This window comes from Somniosus microcephalus, chromosome 20, assembly GCF_052327205.1.
Source record: "Somniosus microcephalus isolate GS21.2 chromosome 20, FLI_Smic_1.0, whole genome shotgun sequence".
Taxonomy (NCBI): domain Eukaryota; kingdom Metazoa; phylum Chordata; class Chondrichthyes; order Squaliformes; family Somniosidae; genus Somniosus; species Somniosus microcephalus.
This window is the reverse complement of record NC_141006.1, coordinates 61,220,574-61,237,561: the sequence shown is the minus strand read 5'-3', so window position 1 is coordinate 61,237,561 and position 16,988 is coordinate 61,220,574. Positions and strand designations below refer to the sequence as shown.

General features: G+C 48.6%; 1 protein-coding gene across 4 annotated transcripts in view; it reads left to right on the top strand.

Annotated features, from left to right (window-relative positions):
• The window catches only part of LOC147103332 (phosphatase and actin regulator 4-like), a 184,273-nt gene that overhangs the window by 123,367 nt on the left and 43,918 nt on the right, over positions 1-16,988 (top strand). For all 4 annotated transcript variants that reach the window (XM_085962815.1, XM_085962814.1, XM_085962813.1 and 1 more), the window contains one exon: positions 11,694-11,861. In XM_085962815.1, the coding sequence (XP_085818941.1) occupies positions 11,694-11,861 (168 nt within the window). The remainder of the gene's footprint in view (positions 1-11,693; positions 11,862-16,988) is intronic.

Genomic DNA, 16,988 nt, shown 5'->3' with positions numbered 1-16,988 from the left:
CAGAAATAGGGGATCGCCCGACTTTCGCCCCCGTGTTTCAGCGCAACCCGAATCCGTCCCGCCCGCAGCAGGCGGGAATGGTCGGCGGGAGCCTAATCAATTATTGGCATGTTCAATCCTATTTTCAGGGTCCCTTGCAATTTTCAGCCTTTCCCCACGTAAAACACGCCTGGTGGGAACATCGCTGATGAAACCTGGCGTGAACAGAGTTGGCTTGCTTGCTTTCAGCTGCAGGTCAATCAGGACTGAAGAGATTTAATCAGACAGCATTTGCAGGCTGCAGGACCTTGTTGCTGAAGGCTTGGGGCAACGTGTTGAAGGCTTAGGCAAAGCTGTGGAAGGTTGGAGCCTCACACATATCTCCAGTGTGAGCTCCAGGGAAGCCCCTCTCACCACCCTAACTCAGCGCCTCCTCAACGGAGGCATCTGCCAGAAGCATGGGAGGCCTTTTGTTCCTTCCCTTCCTGGCATTAGAGGATCTCCAACAGCAGAGGAGGCTGGAGCAACAGCAGCACCAGCAACAGCGGCAGGAGTGGCAGGCTGCAGCTCAGCCACCTGAGGCAGCACAGGCCAGAAGGGGCCAGCGCATGGAAGGCTGTCGGCGCAGGAGATACCCCCCCAAACAGGGTCTACAGACACAGGGTCAGCTACCTCAACATGACTGAGCAGCAGTGCCAGAGGCGGCTCCGACTTTCGCGAGAGGTTGTGACTGACATCTGCGCAATGCTGCAGCAAGACCTGGAGCCCAGAGCACCAGGTCCACACTCCTTACCAGTGGACATCAAAGTCACCACCGCACTCAACTTTTATGCCTCAGGCTCCTTCCAGGGATCAGCAGCAGACATCAGCGGCATCTCCCAGGTGACCGCACACACTTGCATCACGCAGGTAACCGATGCCCTCTTTGCCCTCGCGCACAATCACATCCACTTCACCAGGGATCGCGCAAGTGTGAGGGCGCGAGCGCTTGGATTAGCTCAGCTGGCAGACTTTCCAAGGGTGCAGGGCGTCATTGACTGCACACATGTGGCCCTTAGGGCACCCCACCGCAATCCAGGAGTTTTTGTCAACCGCAAGGGCTTCCACTCCCTTAATGTTCAGCTGGTGTGTGACCACAAGAAGATGATTTTGCATGTTTGTGCCAAGTACCCTGGCAGCTGCCATGACTCCTTCATACTGCGCCAGTCTACTGTGCCTCCGCTATTCAGTCCGCCAAATGAACTTCAAGGATGGCTACTTGGAGACAAGGGATATCCCCTGCACTCTTGGCTAATGACGCCATTGAGGAGACCAGCCAACGAAGCTGAGGAGCGCTACAACTCCAGCCACATTACCACCAGATGCATTATCGAGCAAACCATCGGATTGCTGAAGATGCGCTTCAGATGCCTCGCTTGATTAGGTGGAGCCCTACAGTACTCATCAGCCAGGGTCTCCAAAATCGTCGTGGTATGCTGTGTGCTTCACAACATGGCACAGCGTCGTGGCTTGCCGATTCTGCAGGACCAAGAGGCTCCTCACAGAGCCGCCTCGGATGAGGATGATGCGGAGGAGGAGGACGGAAACAAGCATCCTGCAGAGGCCTGCCAACCAGCGGCACCAGTGCGCGAGAACATTGCTGGGCGGAATGCAAGGAACGCATTCATCCTGGGCAGATTTGCGTAGCCTGGTACATCAAACACTGCAGCCTCACTGCTTAAATGACCATGGACAGTGGCCCATGCCTGCACATTCCTACCTATTTGACCAGCTTGCTGACATCTGCAAGTTATCCTAAGGCCTCTGTGATATCCCCATTTGCCAAATGACAGATGCCATAACTGCAGCAGTTGCCACCAGATTTTTAATGTACAGGAAACTGATGGCATTAAAACTATTTACAAGACATTTCACCCAAGTGACTACCCTTGTGATTAGTGGTGCTTTATTTTTCTCGTATGCGTGCTCCTACGTAGTGGTACCCCTGTGGCTTCAGCAGATGTGGAGGCCCCTTGCTCACTTTCCTGCTGCGCCTGTCTCGACACCTTTGGCGGGCGTCCTCTGGGGTGGCGAGCCTGTGAGGGCTCGCCAGCAGTTTGCTGCTCCCGCGGCTGTGCAGGGCTTGAGACTCCTATCTCACTGGGGTGTGGACTCTGGTGGGGCTCTGAAGTGGCATGGAAGTGTGAGCGCCTGGAGAGGCCCCCACTCCCTTGAGGTGTGCCAACAACCTCCCTCTCATGGGTCAGCTCCCCCTCAGCGCCTGCAAGTGGCTGGAGAGCACCTTGCTGCACATCAGGGGGGCCATGGGGACCCGTCTCAGCACTGGAAGTCCTGCTCAGAGGGACTTTCATGAAGGTCTGGTTTCGGTGCTCAATAGATGCCCATCGCTCCTCAAGAGATGCCATTCTATTCAGAGCACTCGCCATGTTTTCGATACCCTGGCGACTAAGCTCCTCCATGGCCGCAGCCCTCCTCTCCTCGGCCACAGCCACCCTCTCCTCGGCTGCAGCCCTCCTCTCCTCGGCAGTAGCCAGCCTTACCACGGAGGTTGCCAACCTTTCCGTGGTGATGCTTTCATGTGCCAATGACTCCAATAAGGCTCTGCTCATGCTCGCCATGGAGTCCTCCATTCGCTCCACACTCGCAGCGACCCTGGAGACAAAACCTGCCAGAGACTCCTGCATCTGTGCATGGAGATCCATCACCACCTCTCTTGCGGATGGACCCAGAGGCATAGGGTCGACATGCAGCTGAGCTGGCAGAGGCCTGCGCCCTCTGACGAGGACTCTCCACTGCTGTCCCTGTCTCCACACTCTGCTCACTTGTGAGCTGTGATACACCAGGTGACAACACTACCCTATGTCCTGAAGGTCCCACCGAGGTGCGAGTGTCTGCGCTGGTGCTGGGTGCGCTTACTTCTGCTGACGCTGCGCCCTCAGAGGCTGGAGCTTTCTCTGAGGAGTCTGGCTGCAAAGCCTTTTCCTCCTCAGCAGTGGCGACGGGGGCTCCAGATGGTCCTGTGGGGGAGTAAAGGAAAGAGTTCGAGATGTGATGCCAAGGCTACTTGCACACATTGCATTTGGCAGATGCTCATCAGTCCAAATGATGTGGCTTCAGAATCATATCAGCAACTCATGCTATGTCAATGAGAGATGGGGAACTATTCTGTCACGAGCTTGCGGGCTTGCTCCTGTCTCTCTTGCCCCAGCATCCACAGGCACGTCAGCCCCAGCAATCTCGATCGCAGCTTCCTCCCAGGGGGTCAGGTGGGCGATTGAGGGTGGTCCTCCTCCAGTCCTCGCACGCGCTCATCTATTGTGAGCTCTCTTTTCCTGCAATGAGGGAGACAAGTGGAGTTTGAGTGAGAGTGGAGGAGTGAGCGTAGAGATTGCATAGCATAGATACTTAGAAGGAGACAAAGATGTTGTGAGGCTGCAAGACCAAGGGCCCTCCCTGTGTGTTGTCAGTTGTGTTCCAAGCATCAGAGTGAGAGGCAGTATGAGGGCTGCATGGTGGAATAGTTATGTGAATGTGAGCATAGAGAGATCGGGAATGGGTAAGGGTGCATGGATGTGACTGTGAAGTGGGATGTGGAGGAAGAGATTGCTGAAGCTGAGTGCTGTTGGGGAAAGGCAATGGGGATCAGGTTGAGGGTGATGGAAACTTCGTACTTACTTTCCCTGTGCGGTGAAGGTCATGGAAGCGCTTCCTGCACTGCATCCAGGTGCGACGGGTGACTCCCAGAGAGTTGACCTCTGCAGCCACCTCCATCCAGGCAGCCCTGGTCTCTTTGGGAGGCCTCTTCCTCCCTGAGCGAGGGTAGAGGACCTCCCTGTGGGTCCTTACCCCATCCACCAATGTCTGGAGTGACGTCTCGTTGAATTTTGCGGCAGCTCGGCCTCTGCCGCTGGCAGCAGCTGGTGAAGGCTCCTCTGCCATTCTGCAAGACTGGTTGAGAAGTCTGCAGAGGTTGAGAAGCTTGCTGGACACTTTAAAAGCACCACGAATGATGACATCATACTGTGGGGCTTTCTGACTGGAAATGGACAATTAGCAAGGGTGCCCACACGTTGGAACTTAATTGGCCACTTGAGGGAAAATTGCATGCAGCTGGCTGACCCATTTTTTTGCGGGTCGGAACCCGACATTTCGGGGAACCCGAAAATTTCCCGCGCGATCCGGAAAATTGGGGCCCTGGTGTTTAAAATGGAGAGACCTGTATAAGAAAAGGAGTCGCATAGTAAAAGCTGCTCCAAAATCAAACTGGGAAAGGATGAGGAACTGGGAACGGTTGGGTGTGGTATTTGAGGCTAATTTAAACATTTTTTCCGTTGAGATCCATTATCGTCTCATCTTGGTGTCCTGGTACTGATCTCTCTCTTGGAAAGATTTAGCATTCTTTGGAGAGGAGCTTAAAGATTAGGATTTTGGAACACTTTCAAAGCAGTCTGTTTCTCGTAGTACTTGTATGTCTTGGCTTTTCTTACATGGGAACACTTGGGTTTTAGGTGCGCTCTCGGTCAGACTTTGTTTATCTTTTTAAATGTAGGCCATCTGTAACTAATTTAAAAATTGCACGACATACGAGGAGGCATTTCAACATTGTTCATTCCATTAATACAGTGCCATCAAGAGGGAAGGCTGTCCTTGTGAGAAGAATGTCTATTCAACAAGGACGTGCATGAATATAGCTCTCCTTACTCCAGGCGCATCCCGGAGCGCTCTACAGAGACAAAAAGAAAATGGTCAGGGTGGGGTGGGGGAGGCAGAATGGGTAAAATGGAGTTGGGGGCAGGATCAAAAGAGCAGTTGAAAATTCTTCAGTAAGCTTTTGAAAGCAAGGATGGAGTTAGTGACATCGAGGGAATTTGGTAGGGAGCCCCGGGGGTTGGCACATAGTGGCTGGAAGCAGGGAGGGAGTCCACAAGGTGCAGGGAATTTGGCAAGGAGCTGGTAGGAGGAAGGCACGTGGTGGCTTAAAATGGCTGCCAACAACAGACCTAAGAGGACAGGGGTTAGAGCAGTGTCAGAAGAGCGAAGGGTGAGTGTAAGGACATCGGTTTGAAGGAAGTCTCTGGAATAGGGTTGGGGTGAGGCCAGGGAGGTTCTTGAAGGTAATTGTAGTTGGTCGTTGTAATTAACCTTGGCTCAGTTGATAAAGCTCCCCCTCTGGGCCAGAAGGTTGCGGGTTCCACTCCAGAGATTTGAGTACATAATCCAGGCTGACACTCCAGTGCAGTACTGAGGTAGCGCTGCACTGTCGGAGATGCTGCCTTTTCGATGAGACGTTAAACCGAGGCCCTGTCTGCGCCTTAGGTGGACGTAAAAGTTCCCATGGCACTATTCAAAAAAGAGCAGGGGCGTTATCCCCGGTAACCCCTCAACCGACCTCACTAAATCAGATCACCTGGTAATTTAGCCCATTGCCGTTTGTGGGAGCTTGCTGTGCGCATATTGGCTGCGGTATTTCCCACATTACAACAGCGACTACACTTCAAAAGTACTTCATTGGCTGTAAAGAGCTTTGGGACGTCCTGAGGTTGGGAAAGGCGCTATAGAAATGCAAGTCTTTTTAATTGCACAGTTCTTGAAATTGACTCGGAGTGGAGCCTGGTGCGGACCTGGACGTCGCAAGTGTGGGTCCTTGAGCGGGTAACGACACAGGCAGCAGCTTTCTGAAGGAGTTGCAGTTTGTGGAGGGTGGAAATGGCTAGGAGAGCATTAGAGAAATTCATCCTCGAGGTGATAAAGCTTGGATTAGAGTTTCAGCGGGAATGGGGGAGAAGAAGGGTGGCGAATGTTGACTCGGGTGTAGAGCAGAATGATAAACAGAGTGACAAATCTCCAGAGGTTTTGCATCACCAAACTTAGCTTGAAGTAGAAGATTTGAAAGGATGGAGGAGTTAAGGGCTGAGGCATGCAGGAAGCAGGTGGGAGGGGAAAAGGATAGCTTCAGTTTTGCCTGTGTTAAGCTGAAGGAAATTGTGGTTCATCCAAGACTTGATGTCGAGCAGTTTGAGAATTGAGTAACAGCAATGGAATCAAGAGAGGTAAAGTTGGCGTCCTAAGCATACATATGGAAACTGTTTCAGATCGTGTTACCGAGGAGATGCGTATCGACGATGAAGAGGAAGGGGACTGAGCATTGAGCCCTGGGGTAACACTGGCACCTGTAAATGAATGGGAACATGGATTTTTAACCTTGTCTGTGGCCCCGGAGGCTCCATGGTACTAGCAATAAGGTTTAGAGATTTTTTTTAAAAAAAGGCAATCTCTGAATGCTGGGAGTCTGAAAGAAAAACAGGAAATACACAGCAGGCGAGTCTGCATCTGGAGAGAGAGAAAAGATGGGTTCATAGTTTCAGCTGGAGATCCTTCATTCGCACTGCTGTAGGAAGGAACTTCGTAGAATTGATCAAAATCAAAGGGGGAGGTGGCAAACAACCCGCGGCTGTGAGGAGTGCTAAATACCTTGAAAAGGGTGCTTAGCAAGTTTATAGTGTGCGAATGGATTTTAAAAAGTTGTCATGGAAGAACTGCATGTCTTTATATAGCGCCTCATCATACCGACTGCTCTCAAAGTATTTCACACCGTGATTTTATTTTTATGGAGTGCGGTTATTCGGCTGGTAAACACAACAATATCCCACAAACCACAGAGATAAATGACTGGTTAATTTGTTTCTGATGGTGTTTGGTTGCGGGAGGAATGTTGACCAGGACAACGCTTCGTATAGTGCCAGAGTATCTGTTCTGTCCAGCTCAACAACCGGAACAGGCAGACAGAGGTTTGTTTTAATGTCTTACAGGAAACTTTGTGATATCCGGCACCGACGTGTTGCCGCTCTTTCAAAACTGCCGGACATACAAAGTTAATGTTGAAGCATACGGAGGTTTTCATCTCCGTATCTGACAACAAACACTGTTGCTTAGCAACAGCTTCTAAAGAGGCAGCTGCAAGCGTCTCTAGCTGAAGCTGTTGCTATAGCTACAGACCTTGCAGTGCCTGACTGGGGGGAAAAAAAAGAACGAGAACTAAAAAAAACTTATAGAAAACAGCTCCTGATTTTTGCCGTTAGATCGAGTATTCCGGATATACAACCTCCGGATAAACCAAAGTTTCCTGTATTTGAAGAACACTTCCAACAAAGCAGCATTCCTTCTGTACTGCAATGTATATGGAGTTAGGTCACAGATCAGCCATGATCTTGTTAAATAGTGGAACAGGCTCAAGGGCAATGTTCCCCCTCATTTTTTAATTTGTGCGGCTAACGGGTCACAGCTCCCGTTCAAAATTTTGCGCATGAATCTTGCATTGAAAAGCCAGTGAACGGCCTGCGCAGTACCTCCAGACAGCTGCGCGGCCACGCAGCTTAGCGGGAACATTGCTCAAGGGGCTAAATGGCTTACTCCCGTCAGCCTGGACTGCGTGCTCAAGAACTGGAGTGGGGCGTGAATCCATAACCTTCTGGCGCAGAGGAGCGAGTGCTACCACCGACCCAAGCTGGCTGAGTGGAAATAAAATGTTACTGCACAGCACGTTAGAAAGTGAGATGCTTCACAGACAATGCATACTATGTGCAGTAAACTGCCTTCAGGAGCCACATGTGTTGCTCCTCGTGCAACACTGTCGGCTTGGCTCAGTGGGAGCACTCATCCTGGAATCAATTTAAGTCACACTCCAGGACTTGAGGACATAATCCAGGCTGATACTGGAGTACAGTACTGAGGGAGTACAGCATTGTCAGAGGTGCCATCTTTCAGATAAGGCGTTAAACTGAGGCCCGGTCTACCTGTTCAGGTGGACGTAAAAGATCCCACAGCACTTTTTCGAAGTACAGGAAACTTTTTTTTATCCAGGACCGGCGTGGTGCCGGTTTATCAAAGTCCGGATTACAGAGAGGTATAGTAAAAGGTACGAGAGCCCCGTACATGGCCACAGATCCAGGCGTCCCTGTTGCACAGCAACAGGTGCAGAAACCCCGGCCACAGACCAAGTGTCCCTGTTGCATAGCAACAGGTGCAGAAACCCCGGTTACATGGCCACAGATCCAGGAACGGCCACTAATGAAGTAAAACTTACCTGAACCTACTCCTGAATTTTGTCGGTTAACAGAGATTTCCGGTTATTTAGGTGCCGGTAAATCGAGAGTTTCCTGTAGAACAGAGTTCTCTTGGTGCCCATCTAACCCTGAACTAACACCACCAAAAACAGATTATCTGTTCATTCATCTCATTTCCTGTTTGTGAGACATTGCCGTGCACAGATTGGCTGCTGCATTTGTCTTGCATCATAACAGTGACTGCACTTGGAGATTAATTCAGTGGCTGCATCGCATGTTTGGGGTATCCTGAGAAACGTTATAAATGCAAGTTCTCTCGTTCTTGCTCCCTCTGTTCCTCTGAAAAAGCCAAGGCTTGAATTTTGTTCTGTGGCATCGGTGATTGACAAAGTGATCGGGCACTCTTTGTAAACGGCGTGATTGTCTATCTTCCTGCGTGTTTCTGCAATTCCTTTGTGTTGAGACTTTGTTGCACTTTAATGAAAACCTGACTGAATGCTGGATGGGTGTGTTCCACTGTTCCTGCAGGTATAAAATGGGAGTTGCCATTCTGGTATTTTGTGTTGACCTATTTGAGAGATGAGACACTTCTTCACAATTAGTATGGCTTGGAGCTTTCTCACTTAATTATCTATCACTGCATGTATTGCCAAAACAGCCACCCAGGTAATCTAATCCCATTCAGCTGTGTTGTTTCAATTCTGTTGCAAGGACTCGAAGAGGTTCTGTTTGGAGCCGGTAGATTTGCCCACATTGCTGAGATGTTATGGTACTTGATAGCACTCCTGCTTCAGAATCAGAAGGTCATAGCTTCAGGTCGAATTCCAGGACATGAGCAATAAATCTAAGTTGACACTTCAGTGCAGCTCTGAGGGGGTTTGGCACTGACCGAGGTGATGTGATTTCAAACTGAGCCCCCCCCCCCCGCCTGATCTACCTGATCTCATGGTACTATTCAAAGAAGAGTTGGGCATTCTCCCGGTGTCTTGGCCAACATTTATCCCTCACCAAACGATACCAAAAGCGGATTGACTGGTCATTTATCTCGTGGCTGTTTGAGAGACCTGGCTGTGCACAAATTGGCTGCCGCGTGTGACTATACTGTTGTTGGCTATGAAGTGCTTTGGGACGGCCCGAGGACATGAAAGGAGCTGTCTAAATATTCGTTCTTTGAGGATAATTGGAGGGAAAATTACTCCTGAGACACAACCTCTGAGCTTCTGGCACAGCGTTCATTGAGGCCTGGGAATCGGGTGACCCCACTAGAAGATGGAGCAAGGGTTGTGTGTGTTTTTTTTTAAGCCACGCACATTCGCAAAACTGGCCTGCTTTGCTCTTCTATACATGAGAGCAGAGTCTTTCACTCAAGCGCACAACCTTTTGCGGGGGGCAAAAAATCCAGCACTCGGGAAGCTGTCTGGTTTTCATTTCTCAAAATTACAACAATAACAACTACTTGTATTTTATATAGCACCTTTAACGTAGTAAAACGGCCACCAATGGTTAAGTGATTATAATCAAGGGCAGAATTTGAGGAGTGCAGATACCTTGGGGGGGTTGTGGGGCTGAAGGAGATTACAGAGATAGGAAGGGGCGAGGCCATGAAGGGATTTGAAAACCAGGATGAGAATTTTGAAATCGAGGCGCTGCTTAACCGGGCGCCAGTGTACGTCAACGAGCACAGGGGTGATGGGTGAATGGAACTTGGTGCGAGTTGGGACACGGGCAGCCGAGTTTTGGACGACCTCAAGTTTACATAGGGTGGAATGTGGGAGGCCAGCCAGGAGTGCATTGGAATAGTCAAGTCTAGAGGTAACAAAGGCATGGATGAGGGTTTAAGCAGCGGATGAGCTGAAACAAGGGCGGAGACGGGCGATGTTACGGAGGTGGAAATAGGCGTTCTTAGTTATGCTGCGAATATGTGGTCGGAAGCTCATTTCACGGTCAAGTATGACACCAAGGTTGTGAACAGTGTGGTTCAGCCTCAGACAGATGTTAGGGAGAGAGCTGGGGAACTGAGTTTGTGGCGATGACCAGAAACAATGGCTTCGGTCTTCCCAATATTTAATTGGAGAAAATTTCTGCTCATCCAGAACTGGATGCCGGACAGGCAGTCTGACAATTTAGAGACCGTGGAGGGGTCGAGAGAAGAGGTAGTGAGGTAGAGCTGGGTGTCGTCAGTGTACATGTGGAAACTGATGCTGTGTTTTCGGATGATGTCGCCAAGGGGCAACATGTAGATGCGAAAATTACCGGACAATCAACGCCTTTGCTTCACCGCTGACCGCACATTCTGGGCCAAAGATTAATCACTACCGCCAGCAAGTGCTTACTTTCCACGATAAACTTTTACATCATGGAAACATGAACAGATGTTTTCCATCAACCAAGTTCTGAACTACTGCTCTTGGCCAACTGTTAGAGCTGGACCGAAGGGCGAATCATAGAATCGTAGAAACTGATGTGTGTCATTGTGTAATACAGCCCAAAAACTGGTAGAAAATCTGTTGCGCGATGAAAATTTCACGGAAACGGCTTGTTGTGTGAAAGTATAAAAATGGCCGTGCCACCTGAACAGACTCTTGCAAAGTGAATATCCAGGTTTGTTGTTGATGTCTCGCAGGGTTCCAGTGTTGTTTAAACTTTTAGGAGAATCTGCTATGCCCTTACATCACGCGGCCGTATTTCTGAAAGATGTCCATGAAGCCGTGCTATTATGTTCAAGATTGATTTTTTGCACGTGGTGTAACGTATGGCATGTTGAAAAGTATTGTTTTCAGGCAAAGAGCAGAATAATAGGGGCCATTTTATGTGCTTTCTCTTGGAATGGAAAAATAAACCAAACAAGAGTCAACGGTTTGCCCTCCAATTTAATTAACTTTTCGTTATTGCAGTGAATTGGTGAAGGATGCTTCCGCAGTTGTTGCTGAAATCTCTGGTCACCAATTTATCACACATGGCAAATATGATAGTGATTGCTCGAGTGAAAAACCGAATGACTCTTCAAAACAAGCCTTTGTGCTGGGAAAAAGAAAAAAAAGACTTGCATTTATATTGCGCCTTTTAAGATCTCCGGCCGTCTCAGAGGGCTATACAGCCAATGAAATACTTTCGTAGAAGACAGGAGCCAGGAGTAGGCCATTCGGCCCCTCACTTTCGTTCTCTGGGAACCTGTTTCCCAGAGGAACCTTACAATTGGCAGTAGAAATGATCGTCCTATCAACTTGGGCTGGATTCAAACTCCGGTTCCAGATGGGAAAGCTAGTGTGGAATTCAATGCCCCACCTAGCCCCAACTCCCTCCCCCCCTCCCCTTTCCACCCTCCCTCCCCCCCTCCCCTTTCCACCCTCCCTCCCCCCCTCCCCTTTCAACCCCCGCTCCCTTTTCCCTTCTCACCCCCCTCTCCCCCCCCCCCTTTCTCCCTGCACCGCCCCCCCATACAATTTTCTTTCTAAACTACAAAAACCTGCTCACTCTGCTTGCGGGCACTGGTCGGGGATGTTTTATGTAAGGCTATTTAAGAACTGAATTCAAGCGCTCATGTGCTGAATCCCTGGCGCAACTCTCGCTCTCTGCTTTGATTCTGTTCCCTCATTTGGCACCTCGGAGATTAACTGGATTTTATTTTTCTCCTCCAATGGCTGTGTGCAGCTGAGGAAGGTGAGCAGCATCCGCCAATGGGTTCGGGGAACAACGTCTCCAGTTCGAACACGCCCACCGCACGGAGGAAGGGGAAATTTCCGGGATTTGGGAAAATATTCAAACCGTGGAAATGGAGGAAAAAGAAAAGCAGCGAAAAGTTCAAGGAAACTTCTGCAGGTAAAAAAACTGGGAATTGTCGCGTTTTGAAAATTTGCAAGCGCAGTTTAACATGTCTAAAGTTTACATTATTTTAACTCATTCAGCCCGGTAACAGAGCATTGTAAATTCTGTTGATTTAAGACATGGAAGCTGATTGAAATCTGTCCGTGGTTAACAGGAAAACAATTGGTAGCTGCCAGTGCCCTCTGTTGGCAGTTGCATGCGAGGACATTGGGTGGAGACAGGATTGAGTTCAGCTCTCGTGCCTGCCATAGTGGACAGCCTGCCAGTATTCACTGTCTGACCTTGCACATGAAGAGTGCTGCTATGGCAAGGTACAAGAGGGTTGGAGATGCTCATGGAAATGTATCCCAGCAAGAGTGTGCCCCTTCAGGAAAATTTAGGGATAAAATTTAGTGGGGGAGACATTGAAGGGAAGAAAGGTAGATTAACATTTTGGGTGGGACCATTCATTAGTAAGAATCATAGAATGACACAGTATAGAAGGAGACCATTCGGCCCATCGTGCCTGTGCCAGCTCTTTGGTAGAGCTATCCAATTAGTCTCTCTCCCCCCCTCTTTCCCTATAGCCCTTTAAATGTTTCCCCTCTAGTATTTATCCAATTCCCTTTTGAAAGTTAATATTGAATCTGCTTTCACCACTTTTTCAGGCAGTGCACTCCAGGTCACAGTAATCCCTCATGTCGCCTCTGGCTTTTTGCCAATCACCTTAATTCTGTGTCCTCTGGTTACCGATCCTTCTGCCAGTGGAAACAGTTTCTCTTTATTTACTCTATCAAAACCATTCATGATGTTGAACACACCTATTAAATCTCCTCTTAACCTTCTCTGCTCTAAGGGCAACAATCCCAGCTTCTCCAGTCTCTCCACATAACTGAAGTCCCTCATCCCTGGCACCATTCTAGTAAATCTCCTCTGCACCCTCTCCAAGGCCTTGACATCCTTCCTAAAGTGTGGTGTCCAGAATTCAACACAATACTCCAGCTGGGGCCTAACCGGTGCTTTATAAAGGTTTAGTGTAACCTCCTTGTTTTTGGACTCTGTTCCTCTCAATAAAGCCAAGGATACCATACGCTTTTTTAACAGCCTTCTCCACTTTTCCTGCCACCTTCAAAGTTTTGTGTACGTACACCCCCGGGTCCCCCTGTTCCTGCACCCCCTTTAAAATGGGACCATTTAGTTTATGTTGCCTCTCTTCATTCTTCCTACCAAAATGTAACACTTCATACTTCTCTATTAAATTTCATCTGCCATGTGTCTACCCATTTTATCAGTCTGTCTATGTCCTCCTGAAGTCTGTTGCTATCCTCCTCATTGTTTACTACATTTCCGAGTTTCGGATCATCTGCAGACTTTGACATTATGCCCTGTGTACCCAAGCCCAGGTCATTAATATATATCAGAAAGAGCGGTGGTCCTAATACCGACCCCTGGGGAATACCGCTGTATACCTATCTTTTTTTAAGTGTCAGCAGCTATTTTAACAAATTACCAAAACAAGTCTTAGTTTCTAGTAGTGATTCCCTTCAGCAGTTGAGAGTGTCTGACTCTTTCCAAAGAGTTGCCAATACTTGCATCTACCCATTGCAACAGAGAACCTGTGTGGCGGAACAGTTGCACTGTTTAAAAAAACACTGTCACTGAGGAGCTTGGATGAAAGAAAGGCTTGCATTTATGCTATAAACAGAAAATGCTAGAAATGCTCAGCAGGTCAGGCAGCATCTGTGGAGAAAGAAACAGAGTTCACGTTTCAGCTCGATGACCTTTCATCATAACTGAAAAATGTTAGAGATGTACTAGGTTTTAAACAAGAACAGAGGCAGAGAAAGGGGGCAGGGGAGGAAGGAACAAAAGGGAAGGTATATGATCGGGTGGAAGGCAGGAGTGATTAAATGACTAGGATGATGGTGCGAGGCATAAGTGGGGTGGTCATGGGACAAGTAAACAAACAAAAAATAGGTCTAGAGGAGCTGTAAATGGCAACAGCAGAACCATTATGGGAGCAGTGGTTATGATCTGAAATAGTTCAACTCGATGTTGAGGTTGTAAAGTGCCTAATTGAAAGATGAGGTGCTGTTCCCCGCGCTTCTGTTGAGCTTTATTGGAACAGTGTAGGAGGCCGAGGACAGAGAAATCAGAGTGGGAGTGGGGCGGAGAATTAAAATGGCAACCAACCGAAAGCTCGGTCACGCTTACGGACTGAACGGAGGTGTTCAGCAAAGTGAGCACCCAATCTGCGTTTGGTCTCATCATTGCAGAGACCGCATCGTGAGCAGCTGTTTATGTTTGAGTTCCAGCATCCGCAGTATCTGGCCTTTTGTACTTGCATTTATATAACACTGTTCATGACCGCGGGACGTCCCAAAGCGCTCGACAACCAATTAAGTACTTTTATGAAGTGTAGTCACTATTGCAGTGTAGGAAACATGGCAGTGAATTTGCACACAGCAAGCTCCCACAAATGTGATAATGCCCAGATAATGGTTGAGTGATAAATATTGGCCAGGACACCAGGGAGTACTTGCCTGCTCTAATTCAAAATAGTGCCATGGGAGCGTTTATGTCCATCTGAGAGGTCAGGCAGGGCCTCAGGTTAACATCTCATCCAAAATACGGCACCTTTGACAGTGCAGCAGTCCTGCACTGGGAGTGTCGGCCTAGATTTTGTGCTCAAGTGTCTGGAGTAGGACTTGACCCCCGCGGCCATCTGACTGAGGCGAGTATGCTACCCACTGAGTCACAGCTACCATCTGAAGGGTCGAGTGACATGGGGCAGGATACAACCAAGTTTGTAAAGGTTAGAAAAGATGGACGGTCGAGTAGTATTGGTTAATTGAAGTTGAGCTTGGGTTTTAACTGTCTGTAGATTCTAAGAGGAAGGGAAGAATGAAGGAGGTATAAAGTTGCACAATTTTGATGTTCCGGGAATTAATTAGTTTAAGAGACGTGGGAAAGAATTGGAACATCAGGAAAAAGTGGCAGTAAAAGGGGGATTGATTAGGAACTAGGAAAGCCTATCTGCCCATCCAGTTCCTTTGAAAATTACACCAATCTGTGAGTGTCTATATTGCGATACGAGGTATCTCAATCCTGCGGGAAAGGCTGGATGGACCAGAGGGCCTTTTCCTCTCCGTCATTGTTCGTATTGGTGTTCCAGGCAACTACAGTACTTCTATTTCTCATTTCCTGCTAATCCTATAATTGAAAATCTATCTAATTTTAAGAAAACAGAAGATTTCCGTAATGGCTGTGTTCGATTGTCTGTTAATTCAAGTTGAAAATTGTCGGTGAGAATGTTTATCGTAACATCACACAGAGGCTCATGGGAGTGTGGGTGTTGGTTACGTACATCTAGGGATGCATGGTGGATCACCATGGTCTCCTGGCGCTTGCTTGATTTCCTTGGGGAGTAGAGAAGGAATTTCCCCTAGAGTTTCTCGGCAATTGGCCACAGGTTTTCATTTTGTGTTTCTTGTCTACCCCAGGGGTTAGCATTGCTTGCGGTTGGAGAGTTTGGTGCATCAGTTTGCACTGTCTAATGGGCAGGATGAACATTGACAGGCCTGATGATCTTACTCCTTTTTTGTTTATTCATTCATGGAGTGTGGGTGTCTCTGGCAAGGCCAGCATTTATTGCCCATCCCTAATTGCCTTTGAGAAGGTGGTGGTGAGCCGCCGCCTTGATCCGCTGTAGTCCTTGTGGTGACGGTGCTCCCACGATGCTGTTAGGAAGGGAGCTCCAGGATTTGACCCAGCGACGATGAATAAATGGCGATATATTTCCAAGTCAGGATGGTGCGTGACTTGGAGGGGAACTTGGAGGTGGTGGTGTTCCCATGCACCTGCTGCCCTTGTCCTTCTAGTTGCTGTCAAAGAAGCCTTGGCGAATTGTTGTATCTTGTAGATGGTACACACTGCAGCCACGATGCACCTGTGGTGAAGGGGGTGAATGCTTAAGGTGGTAGCTGGGGTGCCGATCAAGTGGACTGCTTTCCTTCCTGTATGTTTTCTTTGCTCTGTAGGTTGACCTGTCCCAGCACACCTTTTCCACCTGTGGAGGAGCCCCCCCCTTTTGACTTGCTTCCAAACCTCAGTCTGCTGTTCTACAGCCTTACTAGTAGCTTGGGTCGATTGGTCCAATGATTTTATTTACTTTTGTAACTGTCCTTTAGAGAAAACATCTGGCATCGACTTGTATTTCCCCCACTCCCACCCCGTGACACAGCAGAGATCAGAAAGTTTTTCCCTCTTTCGACTTCTGGTCTCTTGTCTTGAAGGCTCTTACTGGGATATGGTGCTGTAGAAATATATCGCAGCCAAGTCCAAACTGGTCTTGAGGTGACTAAATATAAATAGGAACGGAGAAACCTGGCTGCTCCTTTCTCTGTCTTTTCCCCCCCCCCCCTCTTTTTCCCCCCCCCCTTCAGCTCGGAAACATAAAGGCTGACTGTTGGACCTGCTGCCGCCTCTGTCTGAGATCAGCTCGTTGAACAGCCCAGGGATTGAACCTGGAGTCGACCTCTGTTTCTATGTCTCGGTATCACTGCATGGGTGCAGTCACTCTGAGCCATTGGTGGAGATGGTAAATACTGGGGAGAATTGGAAGTGCATCCTGGCAGTGCAAGGCACTGTTTATTGCAGCACTTGCACAACCCACCAGTACACTGCCCCTTGGTTTCAAACCTCGCCTTCCTGCTGTTCAGCGTAGATTTATCTTCCGAACTCAACGTTACATCTTCCACTCCATCTGTGCCTTTCAACACATCCCACAGTTAACATTTAATTGTATTTTCCATCAACTTTGTATAGAGGGGGCAGGGGTGGGAGGTGATGACAGTAATTGGAATCTGCGAGTTCGATTTCTGTAACGAGTGGTATTTACATAAATTTATACTGCAGAGTTAATGAGGGGTCACTGGATTTGGTTACATGAAACACGATGACTGTGCAGTGACAACCCAACAGACTTGAAGCTTAGTGTTTGCAGGATACTTTCGCGTTATAATCTGGTCGTCCTGTCACTGTGGTTCCAATCCAAATCCAGATTAAACGTTGAATTCTATGAATTTTGTTTTGACATTGTATTGAACCTATCCCCACACGCCTCCTCGCTCCTTGGCTCAA